At 39.5% G+C, this 23,799-nt stretch overlaps 1 protein-coding gene across 1 annotated transcript; it reads left to right on the top strand.

The window, feature by feature from the left end:
• Positions 1 to 639: 639 nt before the first annotated feature.
• Positions 640 to 22,753, top strand: LOC130256075 (very-long-chain enoyl-CoA reductase-like). The gene is made up of 13 exons (XM_056497341.1): positions 640 to 725; positions 10,044 to 10,094; positions 10,582 to 10,633; positions 10,943 to 10,987; positions 12,277 to 12,380; positions 14,436 to 14,551; positions 14,661 to 14,766; positions 19,206 to 19,278; positions 19,369 to 19,412; positions 20,745 to 20,802; positions 21,310 to 21,398; positions 22,398 to 22,443; positions 22,544 to 22,753. The coding sequence occupies exons 1-13, from the start codon at positions 699 to 701 to the stop codon at positions 22,669 to 22,671; spliced, it is 939 nt and encodes a 312-aa protein (XP_056353316.1). The 5' UTR covers positions 640 to 698; the 3' UTR covers positions 22,672 to 22,753.
• The last annotated feature ends 1,046 nt before the right edge of the window (positions 22,754 to 23,799 follow it).

Genomic DNA, 23,799 nt, shown 5'->3' with positions numbered 1-23,799 from the left:
CAGTACATAGCATAAATCTTTCTGTCTAATGGAAATTTATGGCAGTGACAAAGAGATATTCCTTTGTAGCCTGGTAGATTTTGCTGACATTTAATTACCTTAGCTCTTAAAAAAAAAAAAATCACGTAATGAAGACGAGGTGGAGGAAAAACACTGTCAGCTTTATGCCATGCATGTAATCCTCAGCAGTGGCAGGAACACATCACAGCAGAAGAAGGTATCTCAGCCGAGTTCTGCTGTCAGACCAATCACCCCTGAAACATCAGCTAAACTAACAAAGAAAGAAAGGAGGATGTTTTCTAGCTCATCGTCAGTCGCATTTTTGCAACTTATCTCATTAAAATACTTCAGCTCTTAAAAAATATTGCCTGCAGTAATTCTCAAAGAAATATAAATCAGCATTCTGAATGAAGTGTCACTCCCGGCGGCCGGTGCATATTGCTCTTCTCTCGCAGTTCAGGACACCGGGAGCCGCAGAACTTGGCGTGCGCGCGGTGCCGGCGGTCCCGCACTGCTGCGGCTGCCCGGGGCCCGGCGGGGGCTCGGCCGGCACCGCCGCCAGCAGCCGCCCACCGGCTCGGCGGGCAGCGGCCCCGGCCCGGCGGGGCGGGGGGTCCGGGCGCCGCCTGATTGGCCGCAGCGCGGGGCCCCGCGGAAGGTGCCGCGGGCGGCGGGGGCGGCGCGGCGGTGCCCGCAGAATGGGCGGCAGAGCCGGCTTCTTCGAGGTGGGTGCGGGCGGCGCCGGGGGCGGGGGGCGGCCGAGGCGAGGCGAGCCCGGGCCAGGTCCCGCCGCATCCTGCCGCCGGTGGACGAGGCTACCCGGGATCCCGGCGGGCTCCTCTCTCTTGCCCCTCCATCTGCATTGAAGCACCGGGGAGCCGGAGCCATCCGCTCCCGAGTCTGCCGAGGGAAGGGACGGCGCCGGAGCCGGGCAGAGAGGCCCGGGGTAACACGCTGTTCCCCGGAGGTTTCCTTGGGGCGAGGTTGTCAAAACAAGCTGCCGCCCTCCCCGTCCTCTCCTTCCCCGGGCACGCTCCCCTCGCCGTTGCTGATCCCCGCGTCCCCGGTGTTCCTCGGACGTGTTCCAGGAGAGCGGGGCGGGGGATCCCCGGGCTTCCCGGCGCGCTCTCGGCGCTCCGCGGAGGCGCCGGATCGATGGCTCTGGGCTTCTCGCGGGTCCTGCCTTGGGCAGCAGCGCGGACAGCCTGCGCTGGCTCTGGCAGCGCGTCTCAGCCCTATGGAGAGAGCCAGAGCGAGGATGATTCTCGGCACCTTCTGTCCCCAACTTCTCGGAAAAGCCCGTCGCCGGCCGCGGTGCACCCCGCCGGCAGCCGTCCAGCGCAGCCTTCGGCCCGGCTCGGCTGGGCTGGGCGGCAGGAGCCGGCGGGGGACTTGGTGCCCTGGCCGAGAGGACGGCTCCCGGAGGGGTGCCCACTGCCCGGCGGGTACGGGCGAGGGGCCTCTGCTAGCACGGAGCTCTCGATCTTGCGTGGGAACGACAAACAGCCGGGCGGAGGTTAGTGGTCAGCTCCTTGTGCTTACAGAAAGCGCGAAGCAACGTGCACCTGGGGTGCTTCAAGGGTAACATCTCATCCACTTACATAAACAGCCACATCGACTCTTTGCTAGAATTAGTTAGGCTGGCTAATACAAAAGGTCTTAAGAACAGCTTGTATTACAAAAACAGGTCTGTACAAGCTGAATGACCACAATCCGGAATGTATTTTTGCAGGCTTATACTTGGTTTTCTCAATCACGACTTACCTAAAGAAAATGCACTGGGGGAGGAATGTTTCTCCCCCATGCAAACTACAAAGCAGATTGTTGTTAGAACACAAATAGAATCCAAAGCTATCTGAAAAATGTCTACTCCTTTAGTAACTTACCATGACCTAAAAGTTCAGATTTTACTTTTTGAAGCTATAAAAATGATCCAGACATCACAATTCAGCAAAATAAACTGCCTATAGCTCTTCTGGGTGTGAGGTGAGTACCTGCACCGTGCTTTTTCCTCAGCATTGTTGGCTTCCCAGGACTTTTTTAGGAAAAACAACCAAACTTTCACTGCCTCATGGCTTTCTACTAGTGAGGTAGAACTCAAACTGTTGTGAGATCCAAATGCAGAAGCAAGCACATGTGTAATACTCTCCTGATTGCCTTCAGTCACTTCAGGTTTGCTCTTTTGCCTCAGACTTATTTGAACTCTTGAAGAGCACTAGTTACTAGAAGACCTCAAAAGCGTGAACATAATTGTTGTTACCTGATTTTTCAGATGGGGAAACACACAAGAGTTGAATGACCTGCTCAGTCTTGCTAGGCAGGACAATAGCAGGAGATCCAGGTCTGAGTCCTAAATCAAGATCCTGTGTTTAAACAACACTAATGCAAACTCAGCATGATTCATGAATTTACATGTCAGCCTGGTATATCTTAGTCCTTTTGTTTTTATAGCAGATAATAGGTGGAAACATATTTGCCCAGCTTTCCAGTGTGTGAGCTGTCTCAGGGGTAGGATGTGGAAAAAGACTGCCTAACTAGCACTAGCAGTGCAGTTACCTATTGCTTTCTGCACAGTTCTCCCTGATTTGCTTTCTCTTACAATTTCATTACTTTGCATCCTGAATTGCATTTCCCCACCGCACATTCAAAGCTGAGCTATGTAAAGAGAGAAGATGAGTGTCCCACTTCTCTCGGTAGTTCCTGGGGAGGGCAGGCAGAATCTTTACTGTTGTTATAAACTTTAGCATTCACTCTTTGAGGAACTGTATAAATTTGTACTTTCCCCTATACCTTTATAAACCATTTACCCTTTACTCTTCTTCTATGGTGCTGCCTGATAAGAATCACAAATCACTACACAATCACCAAACTGTCATGTTTACTTCAGTATGTTTCTATTTTCACCTCATATTTTATCACTAATAGTTCAAAAGCAGCTTCTCAAGGACAACTATAAATAAATATGCATATACTTGAAAATACTGCACCTGATAATTTGAGGACATTCAACTCCAAAGACTGAAAGATGTATGATAGAGACATAAATCTTCTTTAGGAGTGCTCATTTCTCTGAGTTACATAGAGAACATCTCTCTTGACCTGTTTGAGATTTGTTTCAGAGCTTATGATACCATTTATCCTAACAGTGCCTGTTTATCTCCTTTCCATACAAGGGATGTGACATGCTTAGATGTTCATGTCTCCAGCAGAGCTCTGAAGTTAGGCTAATGAATTGTACCATTTCTTTTACTTGACAGGTTTAAGTCTTCAAAAGCATTTCATATAAAGAAAATAGTATGGTGTTCTGACTTCCTAGAGGAAAGATCTTTGCAAAAATATATTCATACTGTAGAAAATTAGTGTCACAAGAGCTACAGTTGCACTTTTGCTTCCTTAACTGGTTTGGATGGTAAGTGCCTTTTGTGAGCAGTGATACCCAAAAATATTTTGGAAACTTCACTCCCTGATGATAGATTGAACTGCCATGTGCACTACAGTCTAAAAGCAATAATGTACTGCCCCACCCCCACCTTGTTGGCATTTAAAGTTCCTCCCTCTTCTGTCTGTGATGAAAGCCCTCTGAATCTAAGTGGGGTGGTGACTGCTGTCTGGCTGGCATGGCTGAGATGTCACAGCTCCTGTTACAAAGGCTTCTCCCCCTCAGAGCTATGCTGTCTAAAGCCTCCTCAAGTAAGAGCACTGAGAGCAAGTGCTAAAAGCAGGACTGCAGAACATTTCAAGATGCGGTATCCTCCAGGAATTGCCAGAAAGACAAGGCCACATATGAGATATTTGAACGGTCATTTAAGGGGACAACTGAAAATTGCCCTGCTGTTTGAAGACATCTGCTCTGTTTTCACAGGTAACACTAAAGATTATTATTACAGAAAGAAAGGAGATGACAGCGCAAACATTATCCCTTACTCTTCTCTTACCACTTTTCCCCACACTTACCAACACTTCAACACTCAGTTGTACTGCTTTACTTAGCAGACAGCAATTTGTCTTTTTTCTCTGTGAAGCTTGAGAGAGAATTTTGTATAGTAGAAGATAACAGTAAAACATTAATTGGTAGGAAATACCTGGAGCTACTCAGAATTTGAAGGCTACATTTAAAATGGAAAGTCATATATTAGGAAAGAAATGGCTTCTTTGAAGTGTATAAAAAAAAATAGTACTAGTTTTGTAAGTTCATCTGTCTGTATAAGGTCTCTAAACTTCCCAAGGTTTTCAGTCTTCCTGCCCTGTCAAAAGACAGCAGACCCATCCTTGATGCTGCTAGGTAAAAAACAAAGAAAAAACCCAAGTCTTCAATTTCTTCAATTCCATATCAAAAGCATACACTGTATGTATATGCATACACATTTTGACATCCCTACACTGAATTATACTACACTGAGTAGTAATGAAACTAGAAATACTGACGTTTGATAAGACAAATCACAGTGCTGATACAAAGATATGATTGTGATTTCACAAAGAATTTGTGTAACTCTTCTACCTGAATGTTGCTGTTGTAGAAAATAACCAGCATACATTAAAGCCCCAAGGCAGTGAATATTCTCTTGCACAAGGAAAAGACTATGCAGTGGTCTTGAAAAACCTGGATGTCTGCTTAGCATTGAGTCAAAGCTGGCTCAGGTTCTCAGATGGAGGGACTCCAATGTGCTCCATAGTGACAGTGATACTCAGTGAATGATGTGACTTTTCAGCATGCCTGGGAAATTGGCAACATGCAGCTCAGTGTTAGCCAGCATAAGTAAATACACACCAAGTCCGTATTAACAGGTGGAGGTTCCTTTTCATCTTGTGTATCCTCCTGAAAGATTTCATAGTAGTCAGAGCCGGAAAGTTTTCACAGATTTTCAAAAGCCAGCATTCATTGTGAAAGCCTTAATGACTTTTCCCTTGAAAAATAAATCAGCCTCCCACCCCAAGTGAATAGACCTTCATTTTCTTTCCTGACTGTTCTTTTGCTGACTCATTTTAGCCGTGTCAATTATATAAATGGATTTTTCTTTCTGAATGATAAACATTTATAGCTCCACCTGTTATCATCCTTAGGCCCAGGTCCACAAAGCAACTATGGTTTTGCAATGTGCTTGGGTTTTGCACCCAGCTCCAAGATCAGATAGGACAATTTGGTCAGGGTATCCGAGTTTACTTCAACTCTTATCTCTTTACTGTGTGATATCCCAAAAGGCATCTGCTAAAGACAAATACTGAACAGAATTACAATGGAAGGGAGCAGTGATAAAAGGAGCCCAGAGAGACAGAAATTCAGGCTTTCTTCAGATAGCAGACTGCCCTTTTCACTGAAGTCCTCTCCTGCCTGTACTTTTTGGTCTGCCTGTGGGAGAAATGAGGAACGGCAAAAGACCAAAGCAATTTTCCCACTTCCTGGCAGTGTGTCTAACTATTACATATAAACCATGAAGAACTAGATCATCTCCTTTGCTGACAGTTTAGTTTCATTCAGAAAGACTCTAAATGCTGTGCATTGTGCTGACCTTGGGATAAAGATGCTTACTGGATCAATATCCTTGGGGATTTAGATGAAAGTGTGTCTAACTAGCAAATCAGAAACAGATGGAAGAAATAAAAATGCAGTATGAGTGTCAGCACAGGTGAACACTGGTGTTCACTGGCTTGCAGAAGAGCAGAACTTAGGAAGCTGAGGAGTAAATACCTAGTGTATCTCTTGTGAACCTGTAATGTAATGACATGGAATTCTACAAAAGTGAAAATTCATTTTAGAAAACCTTTTGAGTATGGGCATTACTGTATCTCTTCATGCACAGTGAAATAATGCAATAAGATTCTAGTCTCATGGAATATGAGCCGTTGCTTCAGAGGTAAGGATTTGTTTAGCTGGACTGCTTAGAGAATAAGGTTCAGCACTCCACAGGTAAGATGATGAAGTTTTGCTTTGTGGTTGAACATTTGCCTTGGTTCTGGTTTGGGAATTTCTCCCATAGCATGTGGCTAAGCTGTGTGACTCCCTGCCTCAGGACTGTTTGTGTAGGTTTAAAAGGAAATGGATAAACTAGTTGAGGAAAGAAATCCATGAAAAGTTACTAAATACATAGACAGCACTTCTGGTGCAGGAGAATCAAGTCACTGTGTCTGCTCTTCCCTTGTCCTCAGTCCCTACATTCTTGCCCTGCTTTATTACTTTTTCTGAGTCACCTGCTGCTGGCTGTTTCAGAAAGAGCCAATTCTAGATGGATCCTTAGACCCATCCTCAACAGTTTCAGTGCAAGAGAAGCTTCAGGCTGAGAGTCAATTGTAAAGCAGCAGCACAAACAGAATTTTCAGTGTAAAAACACAACAGTCTCCCTTTGGCTTAACTGTTGACTTGAAGAAAACAGTTCTTGATATGCCCCTAGTGTGAGATCACACTAAGGCATGCTTACTCCCTTCAGGAACAACACAGTCTACCAGAAAAGTTAAAGGAGATAGAGAAAATGAATAATTCTGTATGAAAAATGTTTAGAAAGATTCAGTTAGGACTGTGGCAACCACTGGATTGGTTTTTTAGAGTTAAATTCAAAGAAACTGATTTATGTAACCTTCTAACAGTTCAGGGAGAATTTGTTCTGCATTGCTCTTTCCCAGGTTGGTTCCTAATACTCTGAAATAAACTCTATTTTTTTTTTTTAAACTGAGTCATTTCAAAAGAAATCAATACAAAATATGCTTATGTCAGTGCTTATAAAGTCTCACTTGAGTTTACTTAATCTGCTGATTACAAATGGTTTCAAATTAAACTTCTAAGATGCACAGACATGATAAATGTGTCAGTATTTCCATAACAGTTATCACATCATTTTTGAAGATCTGTTGATCCTTTAGCACTCTAGCTATGGCTTTAAATTGCAGGAATTCAAGTGACTATATTTTTGTAATCCTATTACAGAGATATTGCATCTTAAAAACTCTTTTTAAACACTTTGCTCAGCTGTTTTTCCCTTATGAATACTTTCCTCTCTTTAATTTTTACCTTTTTATTTTCTGAATAAAAATTTAACAGCTGAATGTACTTTTCTCTGCTTCTATTGTATATTGATTATTCTTTGCCCTCAACCTATTCATGTTCTAAACATTCATAATCAAGTTTTTTTCTTTTACTGATGATGCTCTCAATTTTTAATCCTTATGCTATAGAACAAATTTGTCTTCTAAGCATCAAAGATATATTTTAGTAGTCACTTATAAAAGAGTTTTTAACTTCTTGCACAAACCTGCCTATTGATTAAGGTCTACTCTAAGTAGTCTCAGAGAAGCTGTAGTTTAAAATGTCTTTAAAAATTCACTAAATAAGTGGACTGTAAGTCTTACTGCACTAATGCAGGCCAGCAGTTGGTGTCCTATTGTGCTAAATGCTTTGAAAACACAATGAAATTAAAGTTCTCTGAGCCAAACAATTTATGTTTGAAAGAGATGATACCCATCAGTAAGTGTTCCAGGAACAGATTGCTGGGTATCTAAAAGCTGTTGCCAACCAATACATTAACTGCCTTGGTGCTGTGCCTCAAGGCTGGAAACACTGTGTTCAGTGCTTCATAGATTGGCCAGGATGTTCAAGAACGACCATTTCTTGCACTGGATCAGGCTTTTCTGTTTCTTGTGCAGGGAACATCTACACTGGGGGATGTTCTGATAAATCTAAGAGGCATAATAGTTAGAGGAAACAGTCACCTTGCTTTCATTCTTGTTGCAAAATTTGCTATGGACTGGAGTGGAATCTCTGTTCTGGCATCCACCTTTCTGAAAAGGGAAAGAATGTTTGATATTTGCTTAGATCTTGAAAGTAATTGAAAGTAAATGAAATGTTTGAAGTGAAAAAAAAAAAAAAAGGAAACATTTTGCAATTTAGGTTGCAGGGGCCTTGTGGAAGGCAGTCTAGCTCCTGCTCAAAGTAGATACAGCCAGATTAAATGGCAATGGGTCTTGTCCAGTCCAGTTTTAAATGTCTCCAAGAACGGAGATTCCACATCCTCTCTCAGCCTAGCTCATGGTGAAAAAAGTTCCTTGTGTCTGGATTTTCTCCTATTGCATCCAGACACATTCCCTCTCACCATTATCTCTGTGCACCCCCAAGAATAGTCTGGATCCATCATCTCTGTAAGCTTCCTTTAGGTATTTGCATGGACCAGCATAAGCAAGTACGACAGTTTGGCATTTGAAAGAATCGTGCTGGAACAGAGCCAAGTAACAGTAAATAACATCTTGGATGACTGATTTGTTTGTTTTCCACACTAATTCTAAAGGTTCACAGAGATTTCTGTGCAGCCACTACCATGAAAACCACAGAGCAGAAGTAAAACTCTAATTTTCAGTCTGGTCTTAAGAATAACCCAATAGAAATACCATAGGTGGCAGAAAGATATTTAAACCACTTTAATTGACCTGGAGAATATCTCTCTAATACAGCAACTGAAGGCATAGATTAAAATTGCCCCTGGAGAATTCTGATAAAATATGTATATGTTTGGGTTGGGTATGGAATGAGAAGGACACTAAAAACTACCAGGACACTACTACGAAAAGTGTAGTCACTGCTGCAGTCACTGGGCAGCCCAACAGTATTCATTGACAAAAGAGCTTTGAGATACACTAAATATTTCAATAGTCCTTGTAGCAACTTGGCATCAGAAGGGACAAAAATTGGTATACAGCCCCTCACTGCCCTATACTTGTTCTGGGGACTGCAAGTGTCAGAATGATGCATTTCAAGAATAGTCCTCTGGAAAAGGAATCCATTGCATTTGCTTTCCCATGGAGATTTCACACTAACACACATTGAAACTGGAAATGTGTGTTATTTCAAATATTAAAAAATCAAGGGAAAACATATCCTAACAATCCATCACATACTTGTCACAAAGGAGGAACAGTGCTTATCTCCCTCAATGTCCCAGTTAGAGCTTGCAATGCACAGGCAGAAAATATCATGGCATTTGTGTTTTTTGTGGAGATCAGATTTGATAGGCGTGACTGGAGCTGCAGTGCTCCATTGCTGCACCAGAAGAAAAAGAACCCTTTGGGGCAAGTGAAACAAGGAAATAAGATACTCCAAACAAGTGATCTCTTCAAAGCAACCCTCTGAGAAAGATACTGGCCTGTGACTCTTATTTTTAGTGAGGAGTCATATTTAAAGTCTAATGTTAATCTATTCTCTTGGCCAGTTAATACCAAACATAATTAATTTTAGATGTTTATATAAAAACCTCAACAACTGCAATGAGGTTTAGGGAGCTGCTGCAACTGGGCGTTGAAATGTCTGGGGACTTTTCTGTTTGGCTGTGGATCAAAATCATAACATTGTGCCAAACTGTCATTTGATCATGGAAATAAACTTCTCTTTCCTTTTCAGAGCTGTAGCTAAACCACTTGGAATATAAAATGTTAATATGTAGTTAATAAAGCAGGTGATCTAAGAGGCAAGAGTAACACTAACTATTCCTATAACAAATGCCTAAGTGTTTGTGAAGCCCAGATATTTAGCTGCATTTGTTCATTATGTCTACCAGTATTTTCCACTCTCCTTGCAATTAAAATATTCTGGGAACAATACACCATAATCTTCAAGCTTTATGTACTCAGAGTATTTGCTTATATGCATATATATATATACACATTTAAATTTTTTACCAAACTCTTTCTGATTTTATGTATCATAAAAGTAATGTTCCTTAGTGCTTCCTGTGAAACTTCTCTATCCCTTACTTGTTCCTCTTGCTCTAGCATAAGAAAATACCCAACATGACTTTTTTGATCAAAAACTTAGCTACTTCTGCTACTGAATATATCCAAGAAGACAATTAATTTGGCATTTTTTTTCCAAGTTGAGTGCTTTTGGAGCCTGGTGATTGAAGCTGTCTTTTGAGAACATCAAGAAGGTTTTTAACTCAATTCGCAGATCAGAGAAAAATGGTGTCTCACGCTGAGAGTCACAGTGATTATTAATTTGGGAATCAACTAAGAGTTTATACCTTATTTAGCCAATAAGGATTAATTATCATTTTGTGTCCTCTCAGGTGGAAATCCTTGATGGGGAGACAAAGAAACAGCTATGCTTCCTAGATAAGGTAAAACAAAAATCTGTTTAAAAGCCTAGGTGACTTTTTTAGAAATTACTAACTTAAGTAAATTTGGTGCTCATGAAGGGTATTTCATCTCCTGGTAGCCTTTCCTTGGCCAATTGCAATGATTGTGCAAATGTCATACTGACTACAGAGTATTCCAACCCTTTTCCAGAAGGAGCTTTTGGGCAAAAAAGACAATTCAGTTGTTTTACTAAGAGGATGCCAGTTGTGTGGTACTCAGAAGCCATCAAATTGCCACTGCTGTGGTAATAACTCTTGATCACTGCTAGAGAAGCTGCCTCTGAGACAGGTGTCAAAAACTGTCCTGCCTTTTTCCTGTCAGTTCTTTGAATCCTTCATGCCAGGGCTATACATCTCTAAGAAACAGTTATATTGTCTAAGCCATATTTCTATTTTGTTTAATAGTCTTACACCTAGTAGTTTTCTTTCAAAATATGCATCTTATATGTATAATATTTTTGTTGCCTAGGTGGAACCAAATGCTACAATTAGAGAGATCAGATTGATGTTCCATAAATTATGTGAGTATAACTTCTGCAGCAGTTCACCTCACATCAGAATATCCAGTACATAAATAGGAAAAAATTACATAATTTGAAATGTGATATACACAGACATAATGCACATGAATGTGATCACAGTGAGATTTCGGTAATTTCTGATACAGCTTTGTTTTTTTTTTCTGCTGCATAAATTATCACTTATATTAGTGTTGAATAAATATTTATAAAAACCTTTAAACAAAACTCATCTTGTGTTGCGTTGATTGTAGTAGTATGGATGATCTAAACTGAACATTGCATATCACACAATTCTGTATGGTCTTACAGATCCTCGGTGGTACCCAGCAAGGCAGTCAATAAAACTTGATCCAAGTAAGTGCTTGTAACTAAACTGAGCAGGGCCCTGGCATGAACGGTGTACTTAAGGGTATTAGCACTAGAGAATCTGTTTCCAGCTATGTTAATTAGCATTGTGAAAGGTGAAGAGAATCCAGAACAAATACAATTCTTTGGAAGGAAACAGAGTTCCACCCTGGTGCTTGGTAATTAACTCAGGAGTTTGCCCATTGTCCCAATGCACTTTCTAACTATTGAGCACTGTTGCTTTCCAGAGAGGCAGCACAGGATCTAGATACACACTGCCCTTAGCTGCAGTGAAATGATCTCCATGATCATGCTCAGCTGGGAGTACCAAAAGGGGCTGTGAGTTTGAGCTATCAATTCACATAATCCTCTGCTCTCAAGCAGGAATTACAGTTCTTTTGAGAGAAGCTAATGCAGAACACATTGCTGTGGACATAGCAACTGCTGACAAAGCTGATGACAGCTGGCTGACTTCATTAATACACTTGTAGGTATTGCTACTAGAAGCCTCTTACATGGCCTGAGTCCAAAAAAAAAAAGTCTAACTGCCAAACTGTGTTAATTCATCTTAGCTAAAATATAACACTTTCTTCCTTTGCTTTCATTAAGGATAATTTTATTTAAACAGTCCCTTGAAAGTATGCTCAGATTTGTTCATTGTGTAAAATCTATCCATGGAAAAAAGATAAATTATTATCTTATTTCCTTCTTTGAAGGTCCTCTTGTCAGATTCCTCTATGAATTTACGTAGTGAGACTTGCCAAGAGAAAATGCTGGCCTTCTGGAGATTCCTCCAAGTCTAGGCATTAAAAGCTCAAGTACTGTGCAATCACCTCCTAGCTGGTTGTTTGGGAAAAGAAAGGCAATGAAAATTTCTATAGGAGAGTTTTCCAAACACAGCTTATCCTATCTTCTGTTTATTTGATGATGAGCAATGAGAAGAGTGGAAGAGAGGAGAGAGAGAGAGGTGCAGCTGACTAGGAGGTCAGTGAACTATGATAAAGGCATTGCCCCATCAACAAATTCTGCTGTTAGCAGTGATGGAGCAAGTCTACTAGACTAGGCAGGCACATAGGACTGAGAATTATCTTAACTGTTTTGGTGTGAATAGAGGATGCAGGCTTATATGTGATTATAGGGATAATTAATTAAGTGTAAATATTCTTGGTATGCTTAATGAGCTGCCAGTGAACCCACATCACATTAAGGAGTCTCATAAATAAAGCACCATACAAAGCTAATATGTTACCAAATGGATTTGAATGTCACTAAGATGTAATTACTTCTTTCCTTCTCAGAAGGAAAGTCCCTGAGGGATGAAGAAATCCTGCAGCACCTCCCTGTTGGCACAACTGCTACCTTATACTTTAAAGACTTAGGGCCACAGATAGGATGGACTACGGTGAGCTCTGCTTCAAGTCTGAGCCATTTTAATGGCTAGTTTTCCATAGTTAATCCTTACATCACTTTTTGTTTCTCTTCAATATTTCTGCATGATGCCTGCTCTGATGCAGGCAATGAATTCTCATTGCTTCAGTTCATTTAATCAGGGAAAGCAGTAAGATTGAATGCCTATTTAGTTCTCTGGGAAAGCAGCAGTGGAAAACCCGCTGCAGGGTAGGCTGGCTCTACAGAACTAAAATGCAGGTTGTCAAATGGATGTCTACTGCAAAATCATTAGGAACTAGGTATGTAAATGGCTTTGACAATCTGCTCCACAGGACCTGTGTAACTCCTCACAAAATTAGGATTATACTCATATGAGTTTATCCTGCAAAGAGGCATGGGAGTGACTTCACATGTCAGTACTTGATGTGACTTCAGCAAGAAAATGCATAAAAGTAAGATTAGTTGCTGTCTGCATGTGACTGTGTCTAGGATGCCAGTGACAGGCTAATGACAGCTGAAAATTTCTGCAGTATTAGCAGCCATCCACAAAGACCTTGCATATTTACTGTCTTAGCTCAAATGCAAATTTTATCACAACTCACTTGGCAGGCAACACAGCACTGCTGTTTATGCAGTGAGGTGACCAATGACCCTTCCAGCTCTCTAGAAGGTCCTTGCTGCACAGTATTACACTAGTTCCAATAAACAGCATGATGCCAAGGGAAAAGCACCTCGTAATCTAAAGGCATATTTATAATTTATTAGCTATGAGACATTAATAAAACCTTGTGTTGATTATAAATAGCAAAGACAATGTTAATAGGGGGTAAAATAAAAAAAAATCAAATATGTTCTGCAAGACTGAGTCTTCACATCTTTACTTTGGATGCAGTGCTGCTAAATCAAGCAGCTATTACTCAATCCAGAAAAACAGGAAAACAGACAAAAACTTCTAATGGCAGTGTAGACTTCAAGACATATGTGCATTAATATACACCAAAATATCACATTGCAGAGTAACACCAGGCTTCTACCATTTCACAATCTTTTGCATTCTGCTCTCCTTGCCCTTCAAGCTACTTTATTCAAATATAAGCCAACAAATACTTCAGCATTATCAAATAAAAAAGATGAGCTTCTCATCTACAAGCAAACCTGATGTTTGCCAGAGAAAATACTGATCATATTCAGAAGTCAATATCCATCTTTTCTGAGTATCAAAATAACTCTAAACACGTTGCAGAACTGGAATTGTTTGGGCTTTTTTCTTTCTTTTTTTTTTTTTTTTTTGGTTTGCTCTCTTTTGTTGTTGGGTTTTTGTTTGTTTGTGACAGAAGTCGAACACTTACTTACAGATGGGTGGAAAATTCAGCTGTTAATATTTGGTCCAAAGTTAATTTCAATTTAAAGTGTACTCCTAAGAAATACACCCCTATCTGAAATATAATCAAGTTAGAGAATAGCTTCTCTGGTTTCCTCTCTTTTTTTTTTTTTTTTTTTTTTTTTTTTAATTTCTTTTTATTTTCCTTCTAGTATTCCAATTAAAACTCGTTTGAACATAGAATGAAATTATTGTTTCCCAGGACAACTACTGTACTAACTGTTCACACAGATGGGGTCACTCTGAATACTTACGAGCTGTGTTTCCAGTTTAAACAAAATTCATTCAGTAGAAGCAGAACTCCTATTTCTCAAGGCAAATTCTCCACCAAATTTCATTTTAAACAAAAATAAGGCAACTGCTTTTGAGTGCAAGAGAAGGGTGAGAGCTGCACAAATATAACATGCATGCATATTTGTCATGATCTCTGGGCTGCCATTATTATCTTTTCATATCCATACTGTGTCTTCTGCACTGGCAATGGCTGTTTGAATGCAACTGAGGCAAATCATTGCAAAATACTTATGTGCATGGCTACCAGTTTCATAGCCTGAGCCCAAACCTTTTACTCCCTCCCTGCCTCTCTTAATGCCATCCTGGATGCATGGAGGTGTTAGTTATCCCAAAGAAACCAAAGCAAAACCATCCTCTAATTCAGCTGTCTAATTATTTTCTTTCTTTTTGCAGGTATTTTTGATAGAATATACAGGTCCATTGTTCATCTATTTTCTGTTTTATTTCCGCATGACTTTTGTCTATGGACTGGATGAGAGGTTTACATCAAGCCCACACCCAGTAGTTAAGTAAGTCTATTTGCAGGCTTGAGCAGTATTTCTTGTAGTCTTATTCCAAATGTCTTGCCACATTTGTTTTTTTAAGCACTCTTAAATGCTTTTATCTTGCTGTTTCTAGCTTGGCATGTATCTGCCATTCTTTCCACTACATCAAAAGGTTGATTGAAACAGTATTTGTTCATCGATTCTCCCGTGGGACTATGCCACTGAGGAATATTGTGAAGGTAAATTGTGTGAGAATCTATCCATAGCTGCCCTTACAAATCCAGCCTAGCCAGCCTATGCTATGCTTCTGCACCACAGACTTTTTTGTGTGGTTTTTGTAGCAAAGCACAGCACTTCTCACCCATAAAGCTGCAGTTCTTTCAGAAGATTTCTTAATGTCACTATTGTATAACCCACATCTGTCATACTGTTACTAATACTATAGAAGTCTCATTACTTTTTAGAATTGAAAGCCTTCAGCATGCCCTTCATTTTCACTCAGCTAGGTCTTTGGGTGTGAATGTTTTAGTAACAAGTTAACTTTAAAGATAGTACAGGTAGGCAAAATGGTGGGAGAGCTGCTTTAAAAAAATTTGTAAAAACATCTATTTTTGTAACAGTCATTCTATGTCTTCTTTGCCCCTAAAATTCTCTTTGTTGTTAAGGAACTGTTAATTTACCTTTGATCCAGCTCAAATCAGCTTAGTTGTTCTGCATTTTCTTCTCCAAAGGAGCATTCTCTAATGTCATCAGTGCTGCTGTGGCACAGGGCAGCTCTTGGGGTGCAGACCCTGTTTCCTGGGTAGCTGAGAATGGTACAGTGACTGCATGGTTATGCATAAGCTGCAGTTATTTCACTAATGTTTGCAACAGAGAACATGCTAGTTCAAAAGTACACCTTATTCTAAGAAAGACAAGAGATTATCAACTGGAAAAGCATTTGAGAATTTTAACATTTGGGATTTAGACAGTTCCTTGTAATTTTTACTATGGCAGTGATACTTGCAGCAGCTGTAGCTCTACCTTGTGGCTAACTTCTTATAGCTGTCCATGGGCTCTGGTCCTTCAGGTGATAGCTTTGTGCTTTCAGGAAAGGAGGGTCTGTAGTGGAGCAGCAGCCCTCCAGAAGAATCTTCCCTAGAAATTTATTGTGCTTCCTGCAGCAAGAGTTGTTAAAAGGTTCACAGATCTCATTCTTGACACAACAGATCTTGCAGATCTCTTGTTCTGGACACAACAGTAGCTGATGAGTGCTAAATAACAGATAAACGAACAATTTTACCTTGAAAAAACAAGCAGTGTAATACTTATTTTTCTCAATGCCATCTCTGACAACTACTTGTTCCTTTCAGAACATACAAACTGTTGTTGCTAAAATTGACATTTGTACCAGTCATTCTGATCACTTTCTCTTTTCCATCTTCTCAGGTTGGTGTCACTTGCTTTCATTTGTAAAGCTGCTCACTTATTCCAGCTGCTTAGCAATGCTTGGGTTTGATCTGCTTTTATAATTTCATTGGCCTTGGTGGTGTTACTCCGAAATTGTGCTAGTGTGAAAAACATCACACCCTTTTTTCTGTTTTCCATCACATACAAATGGTAGACAAAACTTCTTACTTTCAGGGTTTGATCACATACACAGCAGATACAGATACCTTATTTCCTAAGTGCAGTAGAATGCTATGTGTACAGAAGACACTTCAGTCTCAATAAGCAGAAATCTCAGATGGGAATTGATAAAAGATGTGATTTTCATCCTTTTTTTCCAAATGGAACTAGGAATAAATTATGCTCTACAATGCAGCAGCTTCACTAAAAACAGAGTGCACTACCATAGTTTAATTTTTTCTAAGATAACTGATTTTTCTAAGCATTGGAAATGTAGAATACCTGCTTTATCTGGACCTAGTAAACAACTCCTTAGGGTGAATAAGGTAGGCACTAACAGAAAAATTGTGTTGTGATAAAGGAACTAATTGAAAGAAAGATAATTATGGTTGTACCAAAAAAAGAATCAATCAGACCTTTAATAATAGGGAAGTACCAGTAGAATTCCTCAAAGATTATTCTTATAATTGGTCTTACATAGTCTTTCTTTACCCATGAACACTTTTGTGAGTAAAAAGAAGGGATATCATCACTTTGTAGAAAAACATCTGGAGGAAAGGGAACATTAGCTCTAAATAAATACTGTTTATCCCAGAAGATAATATAAGAAGACAATCAGAAGGGTACATGCTGGTCATTAATAAACATAGGCAAGATATGAAGAACTGGATTGCCAATTGCACTAGAGAAGACAAAAGTTCTAACCGTAAGCTTGGAAACTTAGGAATAATTTATTTATGGGATCCTTGCAATATCTAAACTTGACCCACAGCATTGTAAGAGATTGTTGTAAAGCTTTATTATTCAAGATTCACAGAAACTCCTTCTTCTTTCCAAGTAAGTTTATGAAGTATGTTCCTATCTGAACCTCACTGGAGGCATTTGTATGAGCAGCAAGGATTCAAGTGGCACCTGGACATTTACAAGTGTTACTGTTAAGGTCCTTAGCAGTGGTAGATCCCGCTCACCTTAAAGCTCCTTTTCTTATAACTGAGAATACTCTTGCAGTAAATGATGTTCTTTGGCTGAATAGCACTTGTTCAGCTTATTTACAACATGTAAATAAATTGTTGGGGACAGAGCCATGATAATTAATTTATTTAATTTTGCTTCACTGAAATCTATAGCCATGTGTTCCATCCTGTGCCAAGCCTTGAAGCTAGGAGAAGGTTTTTCTGAATATGCCATTCCAAGATTACAAGAAATTGTTTCCACCTAAGTTTGTACAGCAGTCAGTAAATTTTAAGTTGAAGAAGCTAGTTAGGGAGGAAGCAGTAGTTTATGGATAGGGCACTACCTATATTGTCCCTCACTGGAATCATTCTTTTGGTTCTGTTGCATTTCCTGGGGGAAAATAAAGTCATCACAGAGAAGCTATTTATTCTTTTCTGCTCATTCATCCCACATGATTTGTAATTACTGGTTAATAATTTGCTCTTTCTCATCAGTTATCTCTTATACAATCTCAGAGCAAGGACATACTCAGTGCTTGTATTACAGCATACCCAAAAGTGTGTCCATGGTGTCTGAGGTCTCTGGGCACTGCAGTGATTCAATTAACCCTGAGAAGAAAGTGGAAATGCAACTGAACATTTGATACAACTGTTTGCAGCCAGATGAGAAGGCACCAGCATTTTCAGAAAAATGCACCATCAGACACTGCAGTCAGCTAGTGCAGGTTGGACATGCTGAGGTAATCACTTTCCCAGGGTATTATTGCTAGAAATGCAGTTCTGGTATATACAGGGGGAAAAGACTGCAAAATTCAAAGCCAAAAAAATAAAGTTAAACCAGTCAGGACAGTAAAAAATGCAGCCTTGGATGGGATTTTTGCCTGCATGAGCAGGAAAGGAAGTGGTGAAGGAGAAAGCAGAAACACCTCGAAATGTCTAAGGTGTAGGAAACTATTTGGAAAGCCAAGAAAAAGAAAGAGGACTAGAAAAAGTAAGGGGAGCTTGACCAGAAAGAGTAAGAGGATCAGAGTTTTACTGAGAATTGAAGATAGGATGCAAGGAAAGATAAAGCAAAGAAAAGAACAAAAGAAGCGGTGAAAGGAAGATAAAGAGTTCAGTTGCGGTCTTGCTGAAGTCCAGGTGATAAACAAACACACCTTAATATATCAAAAACTGAGGCACTAGGTTGGGCAAAAGAAGACTCAACTGATGAGAGGGAATTGTCTCAATTGTTGATGAGGGTAAAAGCCTGTCTGCAAGAGAATGGCACCTAGAGGTTAGAGCACAGGGCAAGAAGAGGAAGGGGCCAAGAGCCTCCATCCCACCTACATATATATAAGGAGGGAGATAATAAAGTGTCACCAAGACATTGAAGCAGCAATGAGTGTCAGAAAAAAACCTACAGGAGGCAGAGCCAAGGAGGCCAAATAAGAGGTAAAGATTGTCATTGTAAGTAGTTTTTTAATGGATGAAGCCTATGAGCAAGCACTGAGATTGGTCAGGAATGAGTCAGTACAGTGATTAGTGACAGCTGTGTTATCAGAGTTTAGGGAGTGGAAACTGCACCACAGAAACACAAGGACAGCAGCAAAAGGGACAAATTAGAGAAATCGCAGTGAAAGTGCAGAGGAAAGCATCAAGGAAAAGTTAAAGCATGGTAAAGTAAGAAACTGATGGGGTGAAGGAGAAGAGGATAGGAGATTGGGCAGTGCAAAATAATAAGCAGGGAAGTGAGGAGAGTGCCCAAATCTGGTCTTACAATCTCGGGGGTCAACAAAACAAGTTTCTCTTAACATACTATCTGTATGCATTTCAACTTTGCCCAATGGCTTGCCAGACAAGATAATTTTGTTTTCAGTCATATGATCGTACTTTCTAGAACTGTTTATAAACCTAACAGCTCCAAGATATTTTAAAGGAAATCTTAACTCTGTTAGTACTACTTCCTTTCTTATTTACTGTTACCTGCTCCCACCTACCACACTTAGTACTGCCATTTTTTGTTGTATTATCAGCAAGTTGAAGGATTGTCCAGATTCATTGTTACCAACAGTCCTTGTGGTGAATATTGGCCTAAAAGACTGTACTAAAACAAATTCAAATTACTTATTTTTCAGAACTGCTTATATTACTGGGGATTTGCAGCTTGGCTTGCATATTATATCAATCATCCTCTTTACACTCCTCCTTGTAAGTAGCAAAACAATCCTTAATGATTTAAGTATTTATGTATGTACTTTGCATACTAGTACTAATGACATGTAAACTTTTTTTTAACAGCTTATGGGAAAAAACAGATAAATTTTGCTGTGATCATGTTTCTGGTAGGTTTCTTGCTTTTCCTATAAAATGCTAAAACATCTTGCTTTATTTGTTCTGTCATATGACTGAAGGAGTCAGTAGGATAAGCAGATACTTAGAACTTGGACATTTGGGATGTACTACTAAAGCTGACCACTTGCATGCAAAACAGATAAACCTGTCAGTTTTTAATGTAATTTTGTAGACAAAGGAATATTGATTGTGTCCATTACAAGACTAGGATATTTATCTGCTGGGATGATCTCTCATAATCTTTAGAAGTTTGTGACCCTATGTTTAAAAGCCAGTGAGTTTGTGAACAGTTTATTAAGTGTTAAGAATCACAACAGATCATAAATCTCAGAGAACTAGCCAACTAAAAGAGTATGTTGCTGAAAATTTCCAGCGATGAAGTTTCATTTTGCTGAGCTTCAAAACCTTCTTTATGATTCAAAATTCTTCAATAACTGTTCATTCTCACAATTCCTAGAAACATTTCATACAGGCAGAAGCAAAGTCAGTGTAGCAAATAAAGATATACCTCAGTACAATGACTTTTCCTATGTATGTGTAACTTGTTTAGAACATCAGCTGTTCACTTGCTTTGACAAACTAATCATCAGTGACTGCAGGATCCCAAAGCAGCTTCCCAGGATGAAAATTATGTGAGGTCATAATCTATTCACATTTTGTAGAGAAATTCCAAAACTGGAAACAGAGCTGGGAATAAAACTCAGGAGCTCTCACCAGTGGTCATTTGCTGTAATAGTTATTCATTGCAGACACAGGAGACTGTCCATAATCATATAAATGGGTCATTTCAATACACTCTCTTCATAATTGATTGGAGAAGCATTCTTTAAATCCAGTGAAGAAAGCTGGGTCAATTATATTTCATGATTTATATCAATTATACTCTAGAGAAGAAAACTTACTTAGACACCAAACTGTATCTTCCTTGGGATTTTAATAACTTTTGAGAAACCAAGACTAAGAAAATAATTTTTAAAGGCATAAGAACGATCAAAAGATAAGCAAGTATCTCCCAAGTTCACTTCTATCCCCTGTGGTTTATTTAGATTTCAAGGGGATTATGTAAGTAATAAATTTGATCTTTTGGACATGGAATCCACATTTTCTTAAAAATATCATAAATATACAACAGAATATAATATGGCCTCATATTTGAATGGAGATGTTTCATCCTTCTGTCAGCAGTCTTAGTTAAGGATATTTATTATATTTAAATATTTTCCTTTTCTTAAATATTCTAAAGAACTCCAGGAAATAACAAAAGGAAGAAAAACAATTAGAAGGGAAGAACATTTTTAACTCTGTCATACTTTTTCTTGCAGCTGTGTGAAGCTGGAAACTTTTCCATTCATGTTGCACTCAGTGACCTCCGGAGAAATGGTAAAAACTGCATCATCATTTTTCAGTTTTGTGCAGCCATTCAGCACTCCTTGTTACTCTGCTTCAGGAAAGACCTGATCCTGGGGGGTGTTGATATGTGTCAGCTGGCTGCTGTGGGAGCACAGGTTGCTGAGCACTGTAAGGATTGGATTCTAAGGGAAATCAGAGAGTGCAAGGACTCTGATATCAGGCTGTTTGACAGCACCTCTTCTCTTACTGTCACCGTAATTGTTTTGGGCCGGGTTGTGTTGGGGGAGCAGTTACATTGGTTATACTGCCAGTGCAAAAGGAAACTGTGCTGCTACAGGCTAGGTTTGGTGAGCAAGGGAAAGTTCCCTCACAGGTATCCTACTCCTCTTGTGAGTCCAGAGGACATCCTGTCTTCCCACATCCTGTTTATCCCTCTGACAGTCATGAGACACAGAAGTAGGCAGAGCTGGGTTGTCTTTATAGGAAACAATATATTTTGGAGTGTGAATATTTTGTGATTTGTTTTCTAATCTATAGGATCCAAAACCTGTAAGATCCCATATCCAACAAAGAATCCTTTCACATGGCTGTTTTTCTTTGTATCTTGCCCTAACTATACATATGAGGTATGTACTTTCAAACAAGGTGTTCAGATTTTTAGTTTAGCTGAATATATTTTTGTTTCTTTTAGAATGTTTTACATGGAAGAAACCTCTGAAACTGTTCAGCTCAATACATTTTACCTCTTTCCCTAAACCACATGAAATCGGGTGGTGGACAAGAATTTGTCTGCTCTTCCTCCCCTCCCTTGGGTTAGTACTGATGTGCCTAACTTTGCACAGGCAGCCCTGACCCATGGCCAATGCTTCTGTGTGGCTGCTAGACAAGACATACACTGCAAAACATGGCAAATTCTGCAGCCAGGAACAGGGAGATTGCCTCTGAACATATGTTGCAGTGAGGGGATGGAGGTGTCTGGTGGATTTATAACATATAAGAGCCTAGAAATATCACTGCAGGCAGGAAGATAGTGGTCAGACAAATAAAAGAAGATAATGTGATAGAGAAAATAAGCTGAAGTCTTCTTCCTCATTTTCTTAAATTATACCATCACTTGTGGTGACTGCTTTAGAAACTTTAATCAGTCTATCATTTCATATTCCTTAATCAGGAGCTAAACTCCTGACTGAGTTCAAAAGCAGATAAAGTCAGTGCAACTAGGTGTAGCATTCATTCTTGCACAGGAGGACAATGTCAGGTTTGAAATTCAGTGGAGATCAATAGATGTTAATGAGAACAGCATTGGGCCTTGGACTGTAGAAAGTTAACATCCCTAACAGTGATGGAGGTCTGATCTATACAAATTAGGCAGAGAAACAGGAAGGACACTGTTTTAATGCTTAAAATTTAGTCACTGTAATAGCTGTCAAAGCAAATATAAAGGTTTTGTTTGTGATAATAAGGCACTGTTCACCTTTTGGCTAAAGGTTTTTAACAGTAGAAATTGATCTGGCTGACCTTAATTTTTTTATTTACCTATACTAGGACAAGGTTATTTTGATCAATAGAGAGATAAATACAAATGCTGTCACCAGAAATATTTTAAATTTCCTTGGCCAAAACAGGTGGGGACCTGGATCAGTTTCACTATCATGACTCAGTGTGTTCCAGGTGAGTAATGTTTTCGTACCTCGATCTAAAGTGATGTCAGCAGCAAGAGTATATTTTTAATCTGATAATGAAATGTATCTTTTTTTCTCCTTCCTTCCAGTGGGACTGTTCACCTTGCTTTGCTTCATTCAGATGACAGTCTGGGCAAAGGATAAACACTGCACCTATTTACGAGAATTCAAGGATTATCCAAGTCATAGAATGCCAATTATTCCCTTTTTGTTGTAAGAAAAGAAGGCTCAATTTGAATATTGCACAGAACTTCAAGAAGAAAACCCCATAAATGTCCTGCCAAATAAAAGAATTAATGAAAAGGACTTTGGTGCATGTTGAATCTCCACTGCTAAAGAAAATTGTATGCACTTGAAAGCTACACGTCCTTACATTCAAGAGTTTTCAACTCAGAAGCACCTTAAAAAATAAGGCTTCATTGCACAGCTGCAAAAAAAAAAAAAGTCCCTGCAGCTCACTGTAACCTGACTTAGATTTTTCTGTATTAGTCTGTTTAGATTGATGGATCAGAGATCCTGAGAAGTCTGTGATGAAAAGCAGCTCCAAATTTAGCATTGGCATTCTGCAAGACAAGTACACTGGAATGACGACACACCATCTAACTACCAGAGCTCAGTTCAGCCAGCATGGCCAGCTGGCCTGGGGACAGTTGCATGATCTGCCTTCTTTGACTTGAAGAGAGTGTGCTGCCTGGAGGCAGGTGCTTTGTAACAGATAACATTACCAAAGAATATGAATGGTTCCTGGAATAAAGAAATAGGCAATATCTCAAAAACCTGATATGGGTCTAACCCCTAATTTGCCAAAAGAATCTGAAGTAAGAAATATTTGTTGGATTTGTGAATGTAATATCCTGTGCTGGGGTTTTTTGTTTGTTTTTGGTCTTCCTCATTAGTAAGTTGCATAGTAGTACATAAGATTCAGAAGCAATCTAACCTATGTCATATCTTGGATATCTGGTCTGTTTTGATATAACATCTTCTTATGATACTAATCAACATTTTACCCAGCATTTTACATCAGGCTTCTCTAAGTAGTTTGTAATACACTTTGTAAATACATGAAGTGACTGCTACTCCTCAGAATGCTCTTCCTATTTCTGGAACCAGGGAGAAAAATCAGCGTCATTTTGGACTTCCTGTGTTTTCTTTGTCACAGGATGTTCTATGTGACTTAGTTGCATTTTGTGTAAATCTAGTTAAAAAACGCTATTGAAATCTATCTGAATAAGATTTTAAAGAAGCTATTTTAGAATATGAAGATACTGCGTAGATACTGTTTTTTCATAATTAATTTATTTATCTATAATAGATGTATAGAAAGATTTTTGCAACTATTTGTAAG

This window comes from Oenanthe melanoleuca, chromosome 8 (assembly GCF_029582105.1).
Source record: "Oenanthe melanoleuca isolate GR-GAL-2019-014 chromosome 8, OMel1.0, whole genome shotgun sequence".
NCBI classification, from domain to species: Eukaryota; Metazoa; Chordata; class Aves; order Passeriformes; family Muscicapidae; genus Oenanthe; species Oenanthe melanoleuca.
The sequence above is the reverse complement of the archived record's forward strand: the minus strand, read 5'-3'. Positions and strand labels throughout refer to the sequence as shown.

Excerpts from the sequence above, each read along its gene's own strand:
- LOC130256075 (XM_056497341.1), top strand. The coding sequence starts at position 699 with ATGGGCGGCAGAGCCGGCTTCTTCGAG. Across the intron at positions 10,634-10,942 it reads ATTGATGTTCCATAAATTAT|ATCCTCGGTGGTACCCAGCA; the intron begins GTGAGTATAACT and ends ATGGTCTTACAG. Across the intron at positions 19,279-19,368 it reads TCCTCTTTACACTCCTCCTT|CTTATGGGAAAAAACAGATA; the intron begins GTAAGTAGCAAA and ends TTTTTTTAACAG.